At 41.5% G+C, this 21,501-nt stretch overlaps 3 protein-coding genes across 4 annotated transcripts in view; 1 reads left to right on the top strand and 2 right to left on the bottom strand.

Moving 5' to 3' along the window:
- Nucleotides 1-13,510, bottom strand: part of xkr5a (XK related 5a) — a 28,373-nt gene extending 14,863 nt beyond the window's left edge. The window contains exons 1-2 of one of the 2 annotated variants that reach the window (XM_061987344.2): nucleotides 13,314-13,510; nucleotides 624-807 (exon numbers count right to left, since the gene is read on the bottom strand). In XM_061987344.2, coding sequence (XP_061843328.2) covers nucleotides 624-807; nucleotides 13,314-13,446 — 317 coding nt within the window. In that variant the 5' untranslated portion in view covers nucleotides 13,447-13,510. The remainder of the gene's footprint in view (nucleotides 1-623; nucleotides 808-13,313) is intronic. The other variant, XM_061987345.2, reaches the window with a different exon arrangement.
- Nucleotides 643-21,501, top strand: part of prep (prolyl endopeptidase) — a 165,894-nt gene continuing 145,035 nt past the window's right edge. Inside the window, exon 1 of the mRNA XM_061987343.2 lies at nucleotides 643-784. The gene's annotated coding sequence lies outside the window, so the exon portion shown is untranslated. The remainder of the gene's footprint in view (nucleotides 785-21,501) is intronic.
- Nucleotides 19,116-21,501, bottom strand: part of prdm1c (PR domain containing 1c, with ZNF domain) — a 44,347-nt gene continuing 41,961 nt past the window's right edge. Inside the window, exons 5-7 of the mRNA XM_061986790.2 lie at nucleotides 20,285-21,228; nucleotides 20,078-20,206; nucleotides 19,116-19,925 (exon numbers count right to left, since the gene is read on the bottom strand). Coding sequence (XP_061842774.2) covers nucleotides 19,368-19,925; nucleotides 20,078-20,206; nucleotides 20,285-21,228 — 1,631 coding nt within the window. The 3' untranslated portion in view covers nucleotides 19,116-19,367. The remainder of the gene's footprint in view (nucleotides 19,926-20,077; nucleotides 20,207-20,284; nucleotides 21,229-21,501) is intronic.

Below are 21,501 nucleotides of genomic sequence, written 5' to 3'. Positions count from 1 at the left end.
TGTACGTTTACCAAACAATCTGTCACTCCTAATCGCTAAATCCCATGAAATTTTATACGTCTAGTCTCTTACGTGAATGAGCTAAATAATATTATTTGATATTTTACGGTAATGTGTTAATAATTTCACACTTATGTCGCTCCTGAGTATAAGTCGCACCCCCGGCCAAACTATGAAAAAAACTGCGACTTATAGTCCTAAAAATACGGTACTAAAGCTTAACATTGTTTACCATCTATTGCATTGGTAATCGCTTCTGTTATTTTTCGAATAATGCCATCGATGTTGAGATATTAGCTCTGTATCCATATTGGTTTTACACAAATGAGGTTTTTTTATTTATGAATTTGTCCAATCTGTTGTTAAATAAATTGATTTTAGAAAATTGTGGAAAAACAACAGTAAAAATGTGTTACATTCCTTTACATGAGGTAAAGTAATCCAAAATGTCATTTAAAAACAAAGTACCTCAACTTTCACCACTTTTAATGCAGACTTCTCTCACATTTTGGTCAAATTCTCAATTCTATCAATCTAACGTTTAACGAGGGAGGTGCCATTTTACAATGTATCCAACAAACTATGTGTCATATTTTGTTTCAGGGGCAAAAGCGGGTCTGTACCTTTTGAAGATACCCAAGTGAAGAATGTGTATGGTAGACAGGTACCATCGCCTGTCGTCACCGTCGTCATAGTACCATTTGACACTCAACAGCTGCACCGCCGTGCCCGGGAGAAAGAGTCCGAGGGTGAGGCCGGCCCATCGTGTCTCGTCATTCCAAAGGTGAAACCCCATGCAATAGATCACTTGAAACACACAAGAGAAAAAATACGCAAGTGAGAGGTGGCATAAGTGCGACTTTGTAAAAAATATCTGCGTACCTGATTGTTTAAGCTTGAAGAGTTGTATTTTCTGAGAGTCAATAAATATGGTGGCGGACTAAGCGCGGGGAAAACAGAAGTGGAGATACTGTACTATGTTTGTGACTTCAGTCGAAATGTCGGTAGACAAGGGCAATTTCTGGGAGTCTTCCGCAGAATTGGGATGAGTTGGCAAGTCTGAGCATGCGTCTGAGTAGCAAGCATTTCCCAGCATGCCTTGTTGTTGTTACAATTGTCACTAGTGACTGTATTATCATGCCTCATTAATGTGTTATTTTGTACAGACAAGCTTTAACAGTTGAAGTTATAGTCACTACTTTTGGTAGTAAGCTGTAACCCTTAGTATAAATGGTTCGTGCAATGCATTGTTTTAATACCAATGCGGTGTCGATTGTTAAGTGTATTAAATTAGATGTACATGAGATCGTATGATGGAGAAGTTATATTAGTGTTCGATCGATCCATCCAGACTGTGTATGTAGATTTTCATTTGGCCTGCGATCCCGATCTGCCCACACATGTGGTATAGCTGTATTGCAATCATGAGACCTAAAAGCACATCCGGGCACTTCCAAATTTCAGGCGATGGTCTAGAGCAGGGGTGCTCACACTTTTTCTGCAGGCGAGCTACTTTTCAATTGATCAAGTCGTGGGGATCTACCTCATTCATATATATAATTTATATTTACTTATTTATGAAACATATGTTTTTGTTAACAAGTTAAAGGTGTTTAATGATAATACAAGCATGTTTAACACATATAGTTAATATTGTTAATAAATTAAAGGTGTTTAATGAAAATACAAGTTTGTTTAATACATATAGTTAATATTGTTAAGAAGTTAAAGGTGATTAATGATAATACAAGCATGTTTAACACATATAGTTAATATTGTTAAGTTAAAGGTGTTTAAAGATAATGCAAACATGTTTAACACATATAGTTAATATTGTTAACAAGTTAAAGATGTTTAGTGATAATGCAAGCATGTTTAACACATATAGTTAATATTGTTAATAAATTAAAGGTGTTTAATGATAATACAAGAATGTTTAACACAGTTAATATTGTTAACAAGTTAAAGGTGTTTAAAGATAATACAAGCATGTTTAACACTTTTAGTTAATATTGGTAATAAGTTAAAGGTGTTTAAAGATAATACAAGCATGTTTAACACATATAGTTAATATTGTTAATAAGTTAAAGGTGTTTAAAGATAATACAAGCATGTTTAACACATATAGTTAATGTTGTTAATAAGTTAAAAGTGTTTAGAGATAATACAAGCATGTTTAACACATATAGATTCCTTTCTTTCATGAAGACAAGAATATAAGTTGGTGTATTACCTGATTCTGATGACTTGCATTGCTTGGAATCAGACAGTGGTGCTGATAAGGTCCGCATTTTCGAATGGAGGAGAAAAAAAATCCTCCTTTGTGTCCAATACCACATGAAAGTGGTTGGTTTTTGGCATTTTATTTATCCAGCTTCCGTACTCCTTTGTATACACTTTACAAGAAATACATTGTCGGCAAACTCCGTAGCTTGCTAGCTTGTGCACGCCAGCTTTCTGAGACTCTTATTTTGGTAGCGCAGGCAGGATGAAGTAGCGCTTTTATTGTGCAACTGTGCAGTCGGTCTTTGGAGTTTTGACGACAGGTACGGCGCCAGAGTCTGTTGAAATAAAGTGTTTCTCGCCTTCCAGTCGGTCATTTTAATGAGCTGGCAGCAGCCAGCGTCATCTCAGAAGACCCTCGGGTGCCGTGAATGTCAATCAAGTGACGAAAGTGACGTCATAGTGAAGATTTATGATCGCTCATTTCTAGGACTATTTTTTTAATGGCTGGCTGGTGATCGACTGACACACCCTCCGAGATCGACCGGTAGCTCGCGATCGACGTAATGAGCACCCCTGGTCTAGAGCAGGGATGTCCTAACTACGGCGCGCCGGCGTGTTCAATTTAGCCCACGAGACAGCACAAGTTCAATTACAAATTGCGAAAATGGTGTATTCGTATCATATACAAATAGCCTGGGGTCTGAGAGCTTCTATTTTGTCGCCATCTAGTTGCCAACAAAATTACCTCAACCATTAATCTCACTTGCATAAATACCAGCACAGCACTTACTCATATGACCCAATCCAAACAACCTTCCCTAGTCATTATTGTAGTAAAAAAACAAAAAACATAGTCACACACAACCTGCTCATTGGTCTTTGTAGATATTATAAAAAAACGTCCAATTAACATAAACACATCAGAATTACACCCACCAAATTTCACTAGAAGGGATGATAGGAAAAATAAAAAATATTCCATTTTAGCTGCTTGAGGAAGGTTGTCACGAAAGTACACAAGGTAGGGGTTTAACTTTCACATACTCTTAATAACCATTTATAATAATTATCAATTATATAATATTATAATAATAATATGTACATAAATACACACACATATATATACATATGTACTGTATATATATATATATATATATATATATATATACACTATATTGCCAAAAGTATTTGATGGGAATCAGGTGTCCTAATCACTTGGCCCGGTGCCGGTGTATAAAATCAAGCTTAGGCATGGAGACTGTTTCTACAAACATTTGTGAAAGAATGGGCCGTGATTTCCAGCGTGGAACTGTCATACGATGCCACCTGCAACAAATCCAGTCGTGAAATGTCCTCGCTCCTAAATATTCCAAAGTCAACTTTATTATAAGAAAACTGAAGAGTTTGGGAACAACAAAGTGGTAGGCCACGTAAACTGACAGAGCGGGGTCAGCGGATGCTGAAGTGCATAGTGCAAAGACTTTCTGCACAGTCAGTTGCTACAGAGCTCCAAACTTAATGTGACCTTCCAACTAGCCCACGTACAGTACGCAGAGAGCTTTATGGAATGGGTTACCATGGCTAAGCAGCTGCATCTAAGCCAAGTCCAATGCAAAGCGTTGGATGCAGTGGTGTAAAGCACGTCACCACTGGACTCTAGAGCAGTGGAGACGCCTTCTCTGGACTGATGAATCACGCTTTTCCATCTGGCAATCTGATGGACAAATCTGGGTTTAGAGGTTGCCAGGAGAACGGTACATTTCGGACTGCATTGTGCCGAGTGTGAAATTTGGTGGAGGAGGAATTATGGTGTGGGGTTGTTTTTCGGGAGTTGGGCTTGGTCTCTTAGTTCCAGTGAAAGGAACTTTGAATGCTCCATCCATCCATCCATCCATCCATCCATTCTCTACCGCTTATCCCTTTTGGGGTCGCGGGGGGTGCTGGAGCCTATCTCAGCTACAATCGGCGGAAGGCGGCGTACACCCTGGACAAGACGACTTTGAATGCTCCAGGATACCAAAACATTTTGGACAATTCCATGGGATGGCATTTCAAGTTCATATGTGAGTAAAGGCAGGTGGCCAAATACTTTTGGCAGTATAGTGTATGTATATAAAAAAAATTGGCCATATATATTTGGCCAAATTTCAGTGCCCCTCTCAAAAATCATCACGTCCGCTTTTCACCCAGTCCAGGGAATGCTGGCCCAGTCACATAATTTGCCGCACAAATTATTCACACACACGTAAATGCCATCCATACTTGGCCAACAGCGATACAGGTTACACTGACGGTGCCTGTATAAATAACTTTAACACTGTTAGAAATATGCGCCACACTGTGAATCCACACCAAAAAAGAATGACATACACATTTCAGGTAAACATCCGCACATTAACACAACATAAACACAACAAAACATATACACAGAATCCCATGCAATATACACCCCCGCTACCACCAAACCCCGCCCCCTCCAACCCCGCCCACCTCAACCGACGCGCGGGGGTTTGGTGGTAGCGGGGGTGTATATTGCAGCCCGGAAGAGTTAGGGCTGCATGGGATTCTGGGTATTTGTTCTGTTGTGTTACGGTGTGGATGTGCTCCCGAAATGTGTTTGTCATTCTTGTTTGGTGTGGATTCACAGTGTGGCGCATATTTCTAACAGTGTTAAAGTTATTTATACGGGCACTGTCAGTGTAATCTGTATCGCTGTTGGTCAAGTATGCATTGCATTTACGTGTGTGTGCGTGCTGAAGTTGCACATATTTTGTGATCGGGCCGGCACGTTGTTGGAATGGATGAAAAGCAGACGTGACGACAGCTCGTGGAGGACGAGAAACACAGTGCCTTTAAAGCACGCCCCCAAGACTGTGGTCCGGATGGACTACGAGGTATAATGACTGATGAACAACTTCGTTCGATAATGAAGGTTGCCTCAGCTCAAAGCCTGAGCCCCGACATTAATGAACTAGCATCCAAGAAAAGATGGCAGGTATCTGGCTTGGGCACATCAGATTAGATCAGTGTGTTGCAAACTGAGCAGTTTAAAGTCCTGAATGGTTGGTTTATTCATTATTTTATTTTCTAAGTTATTAGCCTGTGGAAAAAGTTCATGTTGATATTTACCTTAGAAGCCTGCAAATAGAAACTGAGGCATTCAATTTTTATTTAAATTGTATTTGATATGCCATTGATATTTTTTTATTATTATTATTATTATTTGAAACTCGATTTTGCATGTCACTATAAAGTTATACAAGCCTTGCTTGTTCAATATTCAATGCAAAACTAGTTTGGGTCCCTATTAAAAGGTTAATTTGTTCAACCTTGGCCCGCGGCTTTGTTCAGTTTTAAATTTTGGCCCACTCTGTGTTTGAGTTTGACACCCCTGCTACAGATCATCATATTCTCATTTTTAAATAATATACTTATTGAGTTAGAGGAGTTGCACTGGACTGGATAACCAGCTATTTACAACAACGACAGCAATATGTTGAGATCGATGATCATAGGTTAGAATGTATGAATATTGAATGTGGAATTCCACAAGGTTCGATTTTAGGACCCAAACTTTTTATTTTATATATAAATGATATTTGTGAGGTTTCGAAAATTTTACAGTACGTATTATTCGCAGGCGATACAAATTTATACTGTTCAGGAGATGACTTGAAAATCTTAGCCGATAATATTGAAGAGGAAATGGTTAAACTAAAATTGTGGTTTGATGTGAATAAATTATCTTTAATCTTGGAAAAGACTAAATTTATGGTATTCAGTAATAAAAGAAAGATAGGAGTTAGTTTATCCATTAACAATGTGAGAATTGAAAAGGTGTCTGAAATCAGATTTCTTGGGGTCATCTTAGATGAAAAGTTGACATGGAAAGCTCATATATTGCATGTGAAAAATAAGGTATCTAAAAGCTTATTTATTTTGAACAAGGTTAAATACAGTTTCCCGTATAATACAATGAGAATGTTATATTGCTCAATTATTCTACCTTATTCAATTATTGTGCAGAAATATGGGGAAATACATATCACAGCAACATAATGCCTTTATTTCTTTCACAAAAAAGAGCAATTCGTATCATTTTAACAGTAGGATATAGAGACCACAGAAATCCACTCTTCATTAGGTTAGAATTATTAAAACTAAAAGACATTGTAGAATTGCATACTCTATTAGTGATGTTCAAAGCTAGAAATAAAGTTCTTCCGAAGGACTTACAAAAGTTATTTGTGTTCACATCGGAAGATGAGAACCACAGAAGGCCGTATGATTTTAAACATCCAAGAGTGCGAACAAATTTGAAGCAAATGTGCTTGTCTGTTGCTGGTGTGAAAGCATGGAATTCTCTAGACAAAGGCTTAAATAGTTGCAAGAATATCTTTGAATTTAAAAGGAGTTACAAAAAGAGACAACTGGAATTATATCAAACTGATTTTTGATTTTGATTGGACGTGTCATTTTGAAAATGCTTAAACGAAAATTTTAAGTATTTTGGAGTTCGGGTGTTGTTGGAGGGAACAGTGATAAAGTCATCTAAAATAATTTGTGTTAAAAAGGGGGCAGATAAATATAAGAATAGTATTCTTCCATCTGCTCCTTTCTGATCATGGAAATGTATAAGAAACAAAAAACAATGAAAGTGTCAACTGTATATGGCTTGTATATATGCATTTGCATGAAAGGAATAAAAAGAAATGATGAAATGATGATGACACAGGTGGCCTGATTGTATTCCACAAGATGATGAAAGTGATATTTTCAAGAGCCATTTCCTTTGACTCACTTTTGTTTTTTCCCTGACTTTATTACCTTTATGAACCACTTTTTTCCGGGATTTTATGAGGGCTTTCCCCCTGTCTCTCTATTTGAACGATATTGGAACACCCAACAACATAAGAGTAATACGGCATGTTCTGCTCAAACTCTACACTCAATGCTACATTCAAGCTGCTTGACCGTCGTGTGAATTAAGCCGCAAAGAAGAAAAATGGATATGACGTCATCTGCAACCCACCAATAAACAAATACATACATACATAAAAATTTCAAGTTTATCCAAAATTCACGCATGTATCAAACCTTGAACACACATTTACGCCTTTTTAAAGGGGAACATTATCACAATTTCAGAAGGGTTAAAACCATTAAAAGTCAGTTCCCAGTGGCTTATTTTATTTTTCGAAGTTTTTTTCAAAATTTTACTCATCACGCAATATCCCTAAAAAAAAAAGCTTCAAAGTGCCTGATTTTAACCATCGTTATATACACCCGTCCATTTTCCCGTGACGTCACACAGTGATGCCAATACAAACAAACATGGCGCATAGAACAGCAAGCTATAGCGACATTAGCTCGGATTCAGACTCGGATTTCAGCGGCTTAAGCGATTCAACAGATTACGCATGTATTGAAACGGATGGTTGTAGTGTGGAGGCAGGTAGCGAAAACGAAATTGAAGAAGAAACTGAAGCTATTGAGTCATATCGGTTTGAACCGTATGCAAGCGAAACCGACGAAAACGACACGGCAGCCAGCGACACGGGAGAAAGCGAGGACGAATTCGGCGATCGCCTTCTAACCAACAATTGGTATGTGTTTGGCATTAAAGGAAACTAACAACTATGAACTATGTTTACAGCATATGAAATACATTTGACAACAACATGCAGACAGCCCAGTTTTCATCAATTAATATATTCTGTAGACATACCCTCAGCCGCTCTCTTTTCCTGAAAGCTGATCTGTCCAGTCCAGTTGGAAATGCATCTGCTTTGAGTGTCGCAGGATATCCACACATTCTTGCCATCTCTGTCGTAGCATAGCTTTCGTCGGTAAAGTGTGCGGAACAAACGTCCAATTTCTTGCCACTTTCGCATCTTTGGGCCACTGGTGCAACTTGAATCCGTCCCTGTTCGTGTTGTTACACCCTCCGACAACACACCGACGAGGCATGATGTCTCCAAGGTACGGAAAACAGTTGAAAAAACGGAAAATAACAGAGCTGATTTGACTCGGTGTTTGTAATGTGTTTGAGAAAATGGCGGATTGCTTCCCGATGTGATGTCACAGCTCCGAGAGCGAATAATAGAAAGGCGTTTAATTCGCCAAAATTCACCCATTAAGAGTTCGGAAATCGGTTAAAAAATATATGGTCTTTTTTCTGCAACATCAAGGTATATATTGACGCTTACATAGGTCTGGTGATAATGTTCCCCTTTAAGATTTCCAAGCACCCTGAAGGACTCAACATCTGTAGTTTAAACTGTGCTGCAGTCCTTTTTAAAAGAAAAAAAAACCTCAGTGAGGTGAGTTGGTCCTTTAATTGAGTGACTCTGTTATGTAAGAACAGACCTGCATGCACTGGGTTATAATCATTTGCCTTTAGCTACACAAGAGCTGATTGTCAAGGACAGAAGAAGGCTACTTGTTGTCATGATTAGTGTGATTAGAGGTGCTGTGACACACTGACCCTTGTGTGCAGCATTAGGTTGTTGCTGTATTTAAACTTAGTGTCACTAGCAAAGTCATGGTTCACATCAACTCTCCACTATCAGTCACTGTCCTTGGTCCATTGATCTGCTTAGTCGGGGAGTCATCAGACTCATGCTCATCTTATGGTTATGTTTTTGGTTGTGTAAGTTTGAAAATACATAATCTAAATACAAATGGTTATGTATTTTAGCAGATATTGGCAACCCTAAAAATACAATACCGGATTTTCCGGACCATAGGGCGCACCGGATCATAAGGCGCACTGCCGATGAATGGTCTATTTTCGATCTTTTTTCATTTATAAGGCGCACCGGATTATAGGGCGCATTAAAGGCCTACTGAAATGAATTTTTTTTATTTAAACGGGGATAGCAGATCCATTGTATGTGTCATACTTGATCATTTCGCGATATTGCCATATTTTTGCTGAAAGGATTTAGTAGACAACATCGACGATAAAGTTCACAACTTTTGGTCGCTGATAAAAAAAAAGCCTTGCCTGTACCGGAAGTAGCGTGACGTCACAAATTGAAAGTCTTCTCACATTTCCCCATGGTTTACACCAACAGCGAGAGCGATTTGGACCGAGAAAGCGACGATTACCCCATTAATTTGAGCGAGAATGAAAGATTTGTGGATGAAAAACGTGAGAGTGAAGGACTAGAGTGCAGTGCAGGACGTATCTTTTTTCGCTCTGACCATAACTTAGGTACAAGGGCTCATTGGATTCCACACTCTCTCCTTTTTCTATTGCGGATCACGGATTTGTATTTTAAACCACCTCGGATACCATATCCTCTTGAAAATGAGAGTCGAGAACGCGAAATGGACATTCAGTGACTTTTATCTCCACGACAGCACTTTAGCTACGGAGCTAACGTGATAGCATCGTGCTTAACTGCAGATAGAAACAAAAGAAATAAGCCCCTGACTGGAAGGATAGACAGAATATCAACAATACTACCAAACTCTGGACCTGTAACCACTACCTGTACCGCCTGACGAAGCCTAGCAATGCTGTTGCTAACGACGCCATTGAAGCTAACTTAGCTACGGGAACTCGATAGAGCTATGCTAATAACATTAGCTCTCCACCTACGCCAGCTCTCATCTGCTCATCAACACCAGTGCTCACCTGCGTTCCAGCGATCGACGGCGCGACGAAGGACTTCACCCGATCATCGATGCGGTCGGCGGCTAGCGTCGGATAGCGCGTCTGCTATCCAAGTCAAAGTCCTCCTGGTTGTGTTGCTGTAGCCAGACGCTAATACACCGATCGCACCTACAGGTTTCTTCTTTGCAGTCTCCATTGTTCATTAAACAAATTGCAAAAGATTCACCAACACAGATGTCCAGAATACTGTGGAATTTAGCGATGAAAAAAGACGATTTAAGCTGGCGACCGACCTATTCCAAAATGTCTGATTCAACTACTGACGTCACGCGCATATGTCATCATACCTAGACGTTTTCAACCGGAAGTTTCCCGGGAGATTTAAAATTGCACTTTATAAGTTAACCCGGCCGTATTGGCATGTGTTGCAATGTTAAGATTTCATCATTGATATATAAACTATCAGACTGCGTGGTCGGTAGTAGTGGGTTTCAGTAGGCCTTTAACGGAGTCATAATATTTTTTTTTTTTCTAAATTGAACACACTTCCTTGTGGTCTCCATAAAATGTAATGGTGGTGCTTTGGTCAAAATGTTGCATAGATCATGTTTTACAGATCATCTTTAAGCTGCTTTCTGACAGTCGCTTCGGGATGCGCTGTTTTGTGGGCGGTCTTATTTACGTGGCTCACCTTCGGCAGCGTCTTCTCCCCGTCATCGTTGTTGTAGCGGTGTAGCGTGCAAGGACGGGGGTGGAAGAAGTTTCAAAAGATGGAGCTAACTGTTTTAATGACCTTCAGACTTTACTTTAATCAATAACGGAACAGCATCTCCTCTCCCAGAAATGTGTCCCGTGAAAAACCGTCCGACCGGAACTCTCTAATAACTAAAGTTCCTTGGGTGAATAATGTGAACTCACAATACCGGTATGTTTTAGCGCTTTCATGGCGAGTTTACTGACAGATATAAGTAAGAACTTCACACTACTTTATATTAGAAACAGCAACAGCGGTGGATGAATGTCCCATAACAAGAAGATAGAGAAAAAGAAGAAGCTTATCGACTACGGTGTCTTCACAGACTACAAAGGCGGATGTGCGTAATTTTTCAGGATTTATGCAGATCCCAAATAATGATCAGCAGGTACCAGAAGGTTAGAAAAGTTGCTTTTGCATAATATTACGAAAAAAACTGCCAGATATGTCTAACCTTATACACACACCATAATAATACTTGTATATTTAAAATCCATCAAGCACCGCTTGATGGATTTTAAAAGTTGTACTAAAACATTTTGATAGATTTTTGAGCGCCGTGAGTAATGTTCTATATTTTCAATGGAGCATATAAAACATTGTGTGTTGTTTACTTGAGTCATATTGCCATCGTAATGCAGTCTACACGTATCTCTTATGTTTGACTGCCATCTACTGGTCACACTTATCATTACACCATGTACCAAATAAAATTGCTTCGAGGTCATCGGTAAGCAAAACCAGAATTATTCTGTACATTAGGCGCACCGGGTTATAAGGCGCACTGTCGAGTTTTGAGGGGGAAACAAGGATTTTAAGTGCCTCTTATAGTCAGGAAAATACGGTACAAATACTAAAACGAGCTATCTATTCCATGGCCCCTCTGTTGAGTATGGCGTTCTTCGTGTGGGTCATGTAGTTTTAAGTTTTAAAACCTTATTTTACTCTCGGTATAGCTCGGTTGGTAGAGCGGCCGTGCCAGCAACTTGAGGGTTGCAGGTTCGATCCCCGCTTCCGCCATCCTAGTCACTGCCGTTGTGTCCTTGGGCAAGACACTTTACCCACCTGCTCCCAGTGCCACCCACACTGGTTTAAATGTAACTTAGATATTGGGTTTCACTATGTAAAGCGCTTTGAGTCACTTGAGAAAAAGCGCTATATAAATGTAATTCATTTCACTTCACTCTACAGCATGGGTGTCAAACTCTGACCTGCGGGCCAAATTTGGCACCAGCCAGCCAGCCAGCCAGCCAGCCAGCCAGCCAGCCAAACGAATGCTGTCCAGTCACATAACATGTGCGGCTTCTGCACGCACACACATTAGAATGCAACGTATACTTCATCAACAGCGATACAGGTTACACTGAGGGTAGCTGAATAAAAAACTTTAACACTGTTAGAAATATACGCCACACCGTGAATCCACACCAAACCAGAACCCTTTGCAGCACTAACTCTTCCGGGACGCTACAAGGTGTGTGTGTGTGTGGAAGGGAGGTTTGGTGTTAGCGGGGGTGTATTTTGTAGCGTCCCGGAAGCGTTAGTGCTGCAAAGGATTCTGGGTATTTGTTCTGTTGTGTTTATGTTGTGTTACAGTGCGGATGTTCTCCCGAAATGTGTTTGTCATTCTTGTTTGGTGTGGATTCACAGTGTGGCGTATATTTCTAACAGTGTTAAAGTTTTTTATACTGGCACCCTCAGTGTAACCTGTATCGCTGTTGATGAAGTATGCGTTGCATTCGCTCGTGTGTGCGTACAGAAGCTGCACATATCTTGTGACTGGGTCTGAACGATGTTAGAATGGATGAAAATCGGACGTGACGATAGTTCGCAGAGTACGTTAAAGGTTAATTTGTTCAACCTTGGCCCACGGCTTTGTTCAGTTTTAAATTTTGGCCCACTCTGTATTTGAGTTTAACACCCCTGCTCTACAGTGTGGAGTCTACATTACGACTCAATAATGTCTATAAAAACAGTCAATATCGCAGAATGTGTTACAGATCAGTAGCTGAGATAGGCTCCAGCACCCCCCGCTACCCCAAAAGGGACAAGGGGTAGAAAATGGATGGATCTTAGTTTTGAGGTTGTTTTACAGTAGCTGGCATATCGCAGTAATATTGTAATGATTGTGAATATTGTAAACGTGGCTGAAAAACTAGATGGATGCCACAACGTTCTATTCTTCCTCTTTTTTTTTCACTCGGAGTCTAAAAAATAACATTATATATAATATATATATTATTACAATTAATTAGTATATTTCTTATTTTCCAAAGTGCTTTCCAAAAACAAGATGGCTGCCACAACATGTTTCGTTCAATAAACAATGACAATAAATCAGTAACTGTATACCTAACTATAATGAGAGAACATTATATTAATATGGTATCCCTATTATAAATGCATTACTAATGAATGAAAAAGTAATTAGGTTAAAAAAATAAAAAATAAACTATTTTAACTTACTTTGGAAATGTGTGGCCATATTTGTACGGTGGGGGTTCACCCCTACAGATAATTTCCTAAATTTGCCCATTCTTGCAGCATTATCGTTCGAATTGTAGGTCCATCAACACCAAGCACGCATCGTGGCTTCATTCATTTCGTCAAACGTCACTAAAATACAAACATCCACCTTAGTTTGGTATAGCTAATAGTAATAGCTGCGGCTCAACGCCATGCACATGCTACGCATCGATGCCCACTTACGAGCGCTCCGCTCGGCCGCGATGACCAGCGCCGACACGCCGAGCAGCGCCGCCTGGCACCAGGCGATCCAGCGCTCGCCGCGCCGGGCCGCCGACGACCTCCTCCGGGTCACCCCCTCGGCGGTGTTTATCATGGTACCGGGTGGCGGGGCGACATTATCCTGCGCATCCTTCGCCCTCTGTGCATCAGCTCCTTTCTTCTCCCGCTGCCTGCCTCCTGTCAAAATACATGACGTCACTGCGCACTTTTTAAAGGGCCACACACTCACGCTCACCTCCATTGTGGGTCCTTGACCTCCTCTCCTCTCTGTGACCCTCCTCGCTAAATCCTGATGCAGAGGGAATATTTTGATCTCCCTCCAATGCAGTATTTGCATTAGTTGGAGCATCCATTCAATAAACTGTTATTCCTTGCCCACTAACTTTCAGTAAAGACTCAAATTACAACTTAAAGGGGTATCCGGTGGCCTATTGTTCAAGTAGGCTATCCAATGATATGATGGAACACACACCGTAGCACCTACAATTCACTTATCATTATTGAAGTGCGCCGGTAACGACCATCTGTTCCCCCCGCCATTAGGTACGCGTGCACACTCTAATAAGATTAATTAAAATATCAAAATACATTCCTTTTACAAAGATGTAAATGCATATATTTCAGAGGTATTTACAAAACCAGTGAAGTTGGCACGTTGTGTAAATGGTAAATAAAAACAGAATACAATGATTTGCAAATCCTTTTCAACCTATATTCAATCGAATATACTGCAAAGACAAGACACTTAACGTTCGAACTGGAAAACTTTATTTTTTGCATATATTAGCTCTTTTGGAATTTGATGCCTGTAACATGTTTCATTAAAGCTGGCACAAGTGGCAAAAAAGACTGAGAAAGTCGAGGAATGCTCATCAAACACTTATTTGGAACATCCCACAGGTGAACAGGCGAATTGGGAACAGGTGGGTGCCATGATTGGGTATAAAAGCAGCTTCTATGAAATGCTCAGTCATTCACAAACAAGGATGGGGTCGAGGGTCACCCCTTTGTGAACAAATGCATGAGCAAATTGTCCAACAGTTTAAGAACAACATTTCTCAACCAGCTAATGCAAGGAATTTAGGGATTTCACCATCTACGGTCCGTAATATCATCAAAAGTTTCAGAGAATCTGGAGAAATCACTGCACGTAAGCGATGATATTACGGACCTTCGATCCCTCAGGTGGTACTGCATCAAAAAGTGACATCAGTGTGGAAAGGATATCACCACATGGGCTCAGGAACATTTCAGAAAACCACTGTCAGTACCTGTCACTACATCTGTAAGTTCAAGTTAAAACTCTACTATGCAAAGCGAAAGCCATTAATCAACAACACCCAGAAACGCCACCGGCTTCGCTGGGCCCAAGCTCATCTAAAATGGACTGATGCAAAGTGGAAAAGTGTTCTGTGGTCTGACGATGAAACATTCTGACATTTCAAAATGTTTTTGGAAACTGTGGACGTCGTGTCCTCCGGAACAAAGAGGAAAAGAACCACCCGGATTGTTATAGGCGCAAAGTTCAAAAGCCAGCATCTGTGATGGTATGGGGGTGTTTTAGTGCCCAAAGCATGGGTAACTTACAGATCTGTGAAGGCACCATTAATGCTGAAAAGTACATACAGGTTTTGGAGCAACATATGTTGCCATCCAAGCGACGTTATCATGGACGCCCCTGCTTATTTCAGCAAGACAATGCCAAGCCACGTGTTGCAATAGCGTTGCTTCATAGTAAAAGAGTCTGAGTACTAGACTGGCCTGCCTGTAGTCCAGACCTGTCTCCCATTTAAAATGTGTGGCACATATTAAAGCCAAAAATACCACAACAGAGACCCCCTGAAGCAAGAATGAGAAAGAATTCCACCTGGAGCTTCAAAAATTGGTCTCCTCGGTCCTCAAACGTTAACTGAGTGTTGTTAAAAGGAAAGACCATGTAACACAGTGGTAAAAATGCCCTTGTGACAACTTTTTTGCAATGTATTGCTGCCATTTGATTCAAAGTTAATGATTATTTGCAAAAAAAATTAAGTTTCTCAGTTTGAACATTAAATATCTTGTCTTTGCAGTCTATTCAATTGAATATAAGTTGAAAAGGATTTGCAAATCATTGTATTATGTTTTTATTTACGAATTACACAAAGTGCCAACTTCACTGGTTTTGGGTTTTGTAGTTTGTTGTTTTACACTACAATAAATAACACAGCAAAACCACCTTGATAATATTTTTGAACCTATCCAATGGCCACAATTGTAAACCACTGTCTTTTGTTACTTGAAAACCGTGCCAGGTTTTATAAACCGTATTATATTTCCTTTTTTTTTGTGATATTAATAATGCATGAATGTTTATGACAAATTGAGTAATACAAGGAACGTGTTTCCCTGCACACTAAAAACTGCTGGTTCAGAAAAGGACGAACCCCTTATTTGAGTTATTTTAACTCAACATTTTGGGTTAATTTTTTCAACCCAACTTTTGAGTTGTGCTAACTCATGTTGGTTGATTCATAACTCAACTATTGGGTTGAATTTATTTAACACAAAATCTGGGTTTTTTCACTAAAAGTTTGGGTTTTTCCAAACCCAACTATTGGGATGCGCAATTTAGCGCTCCTTGACCCAATAGTTGGTTAAAAATGATACATTTTACTGCTGGTTTGTCCTACTACTTCCCAACTACTTAACAAAATTATTTTTATTCCATTAAAATATACTCAAAAGTAAGATATGAGTGACATTTTTTTTTTTACAAGAATTGCCATATATGGTCGTAGTAGTCCTATACATCCATCCATCCATTTTCTACCGCTTATTCCAGCATATTCAAATATGTTCATGTACATAAGATGTGTGATTGTATATAATATTAATCAGATTAATCCTTAATAAAATTCCCTTGATCAAAAAAGTAACTTTTCAATTAAAAAAAAAAAAGCCTGTTACCCAAAAATGCGCTAATCATTGAAAAACAACCCAAAAATGGTTCATAATTTTGAAAGCCCAGAAATTGAGCTAAAATAATACCCTTATAACCCCAAAAATGGATTGCTCTTCATAAAAATAACTCCAAAATTTTACCCAACACTCGCAACTCATGAAATGGGTTAGCAAAATAATCCAGCCTTTTTTAGTGGGTGTGGTAGTGCTGATCCAAATTACAATTGTTTGGCAAACTGACGTACGAACAACACCTTGAATTGTTGCGTGCCAAAGTCTTGTTCAGGAATAACCCCCTACGCCGACTAGCAGGCTCGTCTTGGGGAGCAAGCGCCTCCACCTTAAGAACCGCCGCCCTTGCCCTGGTGTACAGCGTGGCAGAATATGCCTCCCCTGCATGGTGCCACAGCGCACATGCCGAGGAACTCGACATCACCCTCAACGAGACCATGAGGATTGTCACCGGCTGCCTGAAACCCACCCCAACGGAGTTCCTCCCGGTACTATCTGGCATCGCACCAGCCGCCCGACGCAGGGAAAACCACACAAACATAGACTTGTGAATGAAGCCTCGCAGGATCAATCAATCAATCAATCAATGTTTATTTATATAGCCCTAAATCACAAAAGTCTCAAAGGGCTGTACAAGCCACAACGACATCCTCGGTACAGAGCCCACATAAGGGACGTCGATGTGAATGACTATGAGAAACCGCATATGTGGGTAACCCCCCGGGGCTCTCTAGGGGAGACCGAAAGCAATGGATGTCGAGTGACATAATATTGTGAAAGAACAGTCCTTAGTGGATCTAACATAGTAGTGAGAGTCCAGTCCATAGTGGGGCCAGCAGGAGACCATCCCGAGCGGAGACGGGTCAGCAGCGCAGAGATGTCCCCAACCGATGCACAGGCGAGCGGTCCACCCCGGGTCCCAACTCTGGACAGCCAGCACTTCATCCATGGTCACCGGAACCGGAATAACCCGGCGAGGAGGCAGAGGAGAAAAGAAAAGAAACAGCAGATCAACTGGTCTAAAAAGAGGGTCTATTTAAAGGCTAGAGTATACAAATGAGTTTTAAGATGGGACTTAAATGCTTCTACTGAGGTAGCATCTCTAACTGTTACCGGGAGGGCATTCCAGAGTATTGGAGCCCGAATGGAAAACGCTCTATAGCCCGCAGACTTTTTATGGGCTCTGGGAATCACTAATAAGCCAGAGTTCTTTGAACGCTGGTTTCTTTCCGGGACATATGGTACAATACAATCGACAAGATAGGATGGAGCTAGACCGTATAGTATTTTATGCGTAAGTAGTAAAACCTTAAAGTCGCATCTTAAGTGCACAGGAAGCCAGTGCAGGTGAGCCAGTATAGGCGTAATATGATCAAACTTTCTTGTTCTTGTCAAGAGTCTAGCAGCCGCATTTTGTACCAATTGTAATCTTTTAATGCTAGACACAGGGAGACCCGAAAATAATACGTTACAGTAATCGAGACGAGACGTAACGAACGCATGAATAATAATCTCAGCGTCGCTAGTGGACAAAATGGAACGAATTTTAGCGATATTACGGAGATGAAAGAAGGCCGTTTTAGTAACACTCTTAATGTGTGACTCAAACGAGAGAGTTGGGTCGAAGATAATACCCAGATTCTTTACCGAGTCGCTTTGTGTAATTGTTTGGTTGTCAAATGTTAAGGTGGTATTATTAAATAGGTGTCGATGTTGAGCAGGACCGATAATCAGCATTTCCGTTTTCTTAGTGTTGAGTTGCAAAAAGTTAGCGGACATCCATTGTTTAGGATCCTACCCATCTCCTGCACAAACTTGTAGCAGACTCCCAAGACCTTGGTCGCCAACCACTACCCTCCCGGTGCCCGTTCTTCCGCCACCCAGCAACCCTTGGTGGACCCAAATTCAACACACTTGAAGCATGGAGAACCAGCTGGCAGGAGACCCCCCGACCCCCTCAACTCTCAGTCAATCCAAATACAAGCCTACCACCGGGCGCTGACCTGCCTCGCCAGAACTGGTCAACACTAAACCGGATACGGACGGGTGTTGGCCCGATTCAACGCCAACATGCAACGCTGGGGTGTGCGCCCATCAACAGCCTGCCCATGCAGAGCCGAGGAACAGGCTGCCCACCACATCATCCACGAGTGCCTCACCTTACCCCCATCCAATGACCTGGACCTCGATAATCTGAGCCCTGACACAGTGAGCTGACTGCAGCGGCTGAGCGACATCGCCTCGCTGTCTCATAAGAAAGATTGTTTGGCTATGTTGGAGGTTTTTGCCCATTCTAGTTGTGAATCAGTTGGAGTATTCCCTTCGATAATGGCCTCTCCTGAAATAGATACCCTTCCCCAATTAACTATCAACTTCCGACTAAATGTGTGGATTTACTCATAACACAAAACCTGCAAAGCATCTGTACAGCTGAAGGTTACGGTGGAGTTTAATAAAAAAAAAAGTGCTGTGTAATATGGTCTAAAATAATGACACATTTGATTCGAGGCCTTCCCCGGAATGGATGCGTGGTAAGTTGAGCCTGGATACTGAATGACAATCTACATGTCTGAAATTAGTTGCAGGTTCTTGTTTAGAACTACAGTGTGTAGTAAGGTACAGGGTTGACACATTCCGTTGTAAATGAAACCATAACAGGAAGTTCATCCACGTCATCACCGCCTCACTCCCCCACGTCAGCATAGCTCACTCACAAAAGGGACACTGCTCCACAAACAATGGAGGTTTCCTCTGAACATGTGTCATACCTCTGCTTTAATCGTATCTTTATTGAGAAGACAGATGCACACGGTCTCATACTGAAATTGTTTGAAAAACATGTTTTGCTGACATTTGCAAGACATGACAGCGATCTCTGATGTCACAAACCCTGTTTATATAGATGAGCGATGTAATAAATTAGCAACATTTTATACATTAAAATCAGCAAGTGTCACCGCTCTGAGGCCAACACTTGGTTCTTCAGATGCAACAGTCATTTAGAGATGAGACTTTATCTCAAATAGGACAGTGCCAGACAGCTGCTGAGTTGACCTGTAAGGATTATACGGCTGGATTAGCAAGGCCGTCTTTGGGCTCTGACATGCAGCCTGACTCCAGTTTGATGCTGCTTGGATGCAGAGGTAGACGGGGTAGAAGAAGCAAACCCTTCTTGGCCGATTCAAAGAGATTAAAAGCACTATCCTGTTGGCCGGAGATGCGACTGTCTATCCTTTGTATGAGATCAAGCACGTCCTCCTTGTTCAGCTTCGCCTCTGCCGTTATCGCCTCCAGTTGCTCTGCCGCTTCGCTCACGTCAAACCTCTCGATCTCTGAGTTGACTCTGTGGAGCTCCTCTGGGGAGGGCCCCTGAGAGGCGGAGGCGGACAGAGCGCAGAAGCCCTGGAGGTGCACTTGAAGGCTGCACCGGTGGAAATAAGCACATGGGCAGCAGGGACACCGGTGCGGACGTTCTCCAGTGTGAAGGCGTTTGTGGAGCTTCAGGTGGATAAATTGAGTGAAGCGGGCTGAACATAGCTTGCACTGGTATGGCCTCTCACCGGAGTGTAATCTTTGGTGTGTCTTCAGGTTACTGGTGCTGCTGAAGCGCTTGTGGCATACCTGTGTCAAACAAAGACAATGGAAGTGTTTCAATCAATGATACAGTATGTTATTCCCATTTGTGTGCTGAACCAAGCTAATGGGTTAATTGTTGTTGATGTATTCCAATCCATACCGTGTATGGTCTACTGAGGGTTCATTACGTTAGTTACCTTGCACTCATAGGGCTTCTCTCCAGTGTGCACCAGATGGTGTTTCTGCAGGTGTGCCAACTGGGTGAAATTCTTGTTGCAGGTTTGACACCTGAAAGGACGCTCTCCACTGTGCACTCGCAGGTGAACCTGAGGACAATACTTAAGTCAATATCCTCCCACTATTATCAATGTTCCGATCATGCTTTCATGCAAAAGTAGGCATACCTTAAGGTTTGACAGTTGCCCAAAGACCTTCCTGCAGACATTACACTCGTACCGGATCTTTCCATTCTGCCTGGTGAGTGGATACGACAAGGTCTTGTAGCCGATAACATGCTCTGCGTGTTTGGTGTTCCTGAGGTTCATTGTGTCTTCTGTGATACTTTGCATGGCAGCGGTGGGTTTTGAAGGGTCTTGGTCCATGGAGGCTGCTGTACCCAACGGAGGGGAGCATCCCCCGGGAGAAACCGAGGGTTGTGCTCTGCAAAGGGAGGTGACCATAGACGTGGTGCTAGCATAACATGGTAAAGGGAGGCCTGTATCTCCAGGATGCTTGGAAGGAGTTTTGAGGTAGTTTTTGGGTACATGGTTCTTATTTTTTTTGGTCTGACAAGTCGGTGATGCACTGAGGTCTTCTTTGGTATTTGATAGTCCAAGAGTGGAATTATTGTGTCCACTGGCCTGAGGATGGAGGAGATGTGCATAGCCATCCAAAGGCAGTAAATGAGTGGACAGTGTCAGGTAGGGTTTTAGTCGATCAACATAAGACAGGTAGGGATGAGGTACAATGCTGTCAGTTGAATACTGAGGCAGTAAGTAGGAAGCGTGTCTCAGAGCAGGATAAACCTGATTCGGTACAGAGGCTTCTTGATAAGGCTTCCCTAGAACATGGCTTGTACTGTGCTGAAAGCTGAAGTGTAAACCAGAAGGGACGTGGCTACTTAAAGCTGGTCTTTTGGCAGCTGGAGGACTGCATGGTGGCAGAGGGGTCAAGGGTGCATATCTTTGGAGAGATTCAGAATGGGGCTGAATTGGGTAGACGATGGGAAAAACTGATAAAGAAGCTTCCATTTTTTGGGGGAGGCTCGACTGGGATTTGGGCTCTTCTCGAAGGATCTCAGTCACACTGTGTCCTCGTTTTGTTGTTGTCTTCTGAGTTAAGCGATGCTCTGTCAGAGCAATAAACAAAGCAGAAAGAAGGTCAGACATTGCACGAAGAAACAAACAGCTTGTGCCGTTTAACCTGTTCAAAGTCATGGGTGGCAGTTTTTTGGTTTTGGGTTGTTTCTTCGTGTTTGGCGCGCGTAATATTGCTCTACTTCCTCTTTTGTGGTTTGTTCGGCAGTGACTTTAGCCCAGCTGCTGAGCGCTATTTTCCTCACTTCTTACTGGTTGGGAATTAGGAGGCTCACCTGTCCCTGATTGCCACCCAGGAGGGTTTA

The sequence above is a fragment of the Nerophis lumbriciformis genome, linkage group LG26 (genome assembly GCF_033978685.3).
Source record: "Nerophis lumbriciformis linkage group LG26, RoL_Nlum_v2.1, whole genome shotgun sequence".
In the NCBI taxonomy this organism is placed as follows: domain Eukaryota; kingdom Metazoa; phylum Chordata; class Actinopteri; order Syngnathiformes; family Syngnathidae; genus Nerophis; species Nerophis lumbriciformis.
This window is presented reverse-complemented; position numbering and strand designations above follow the sequence as displayed.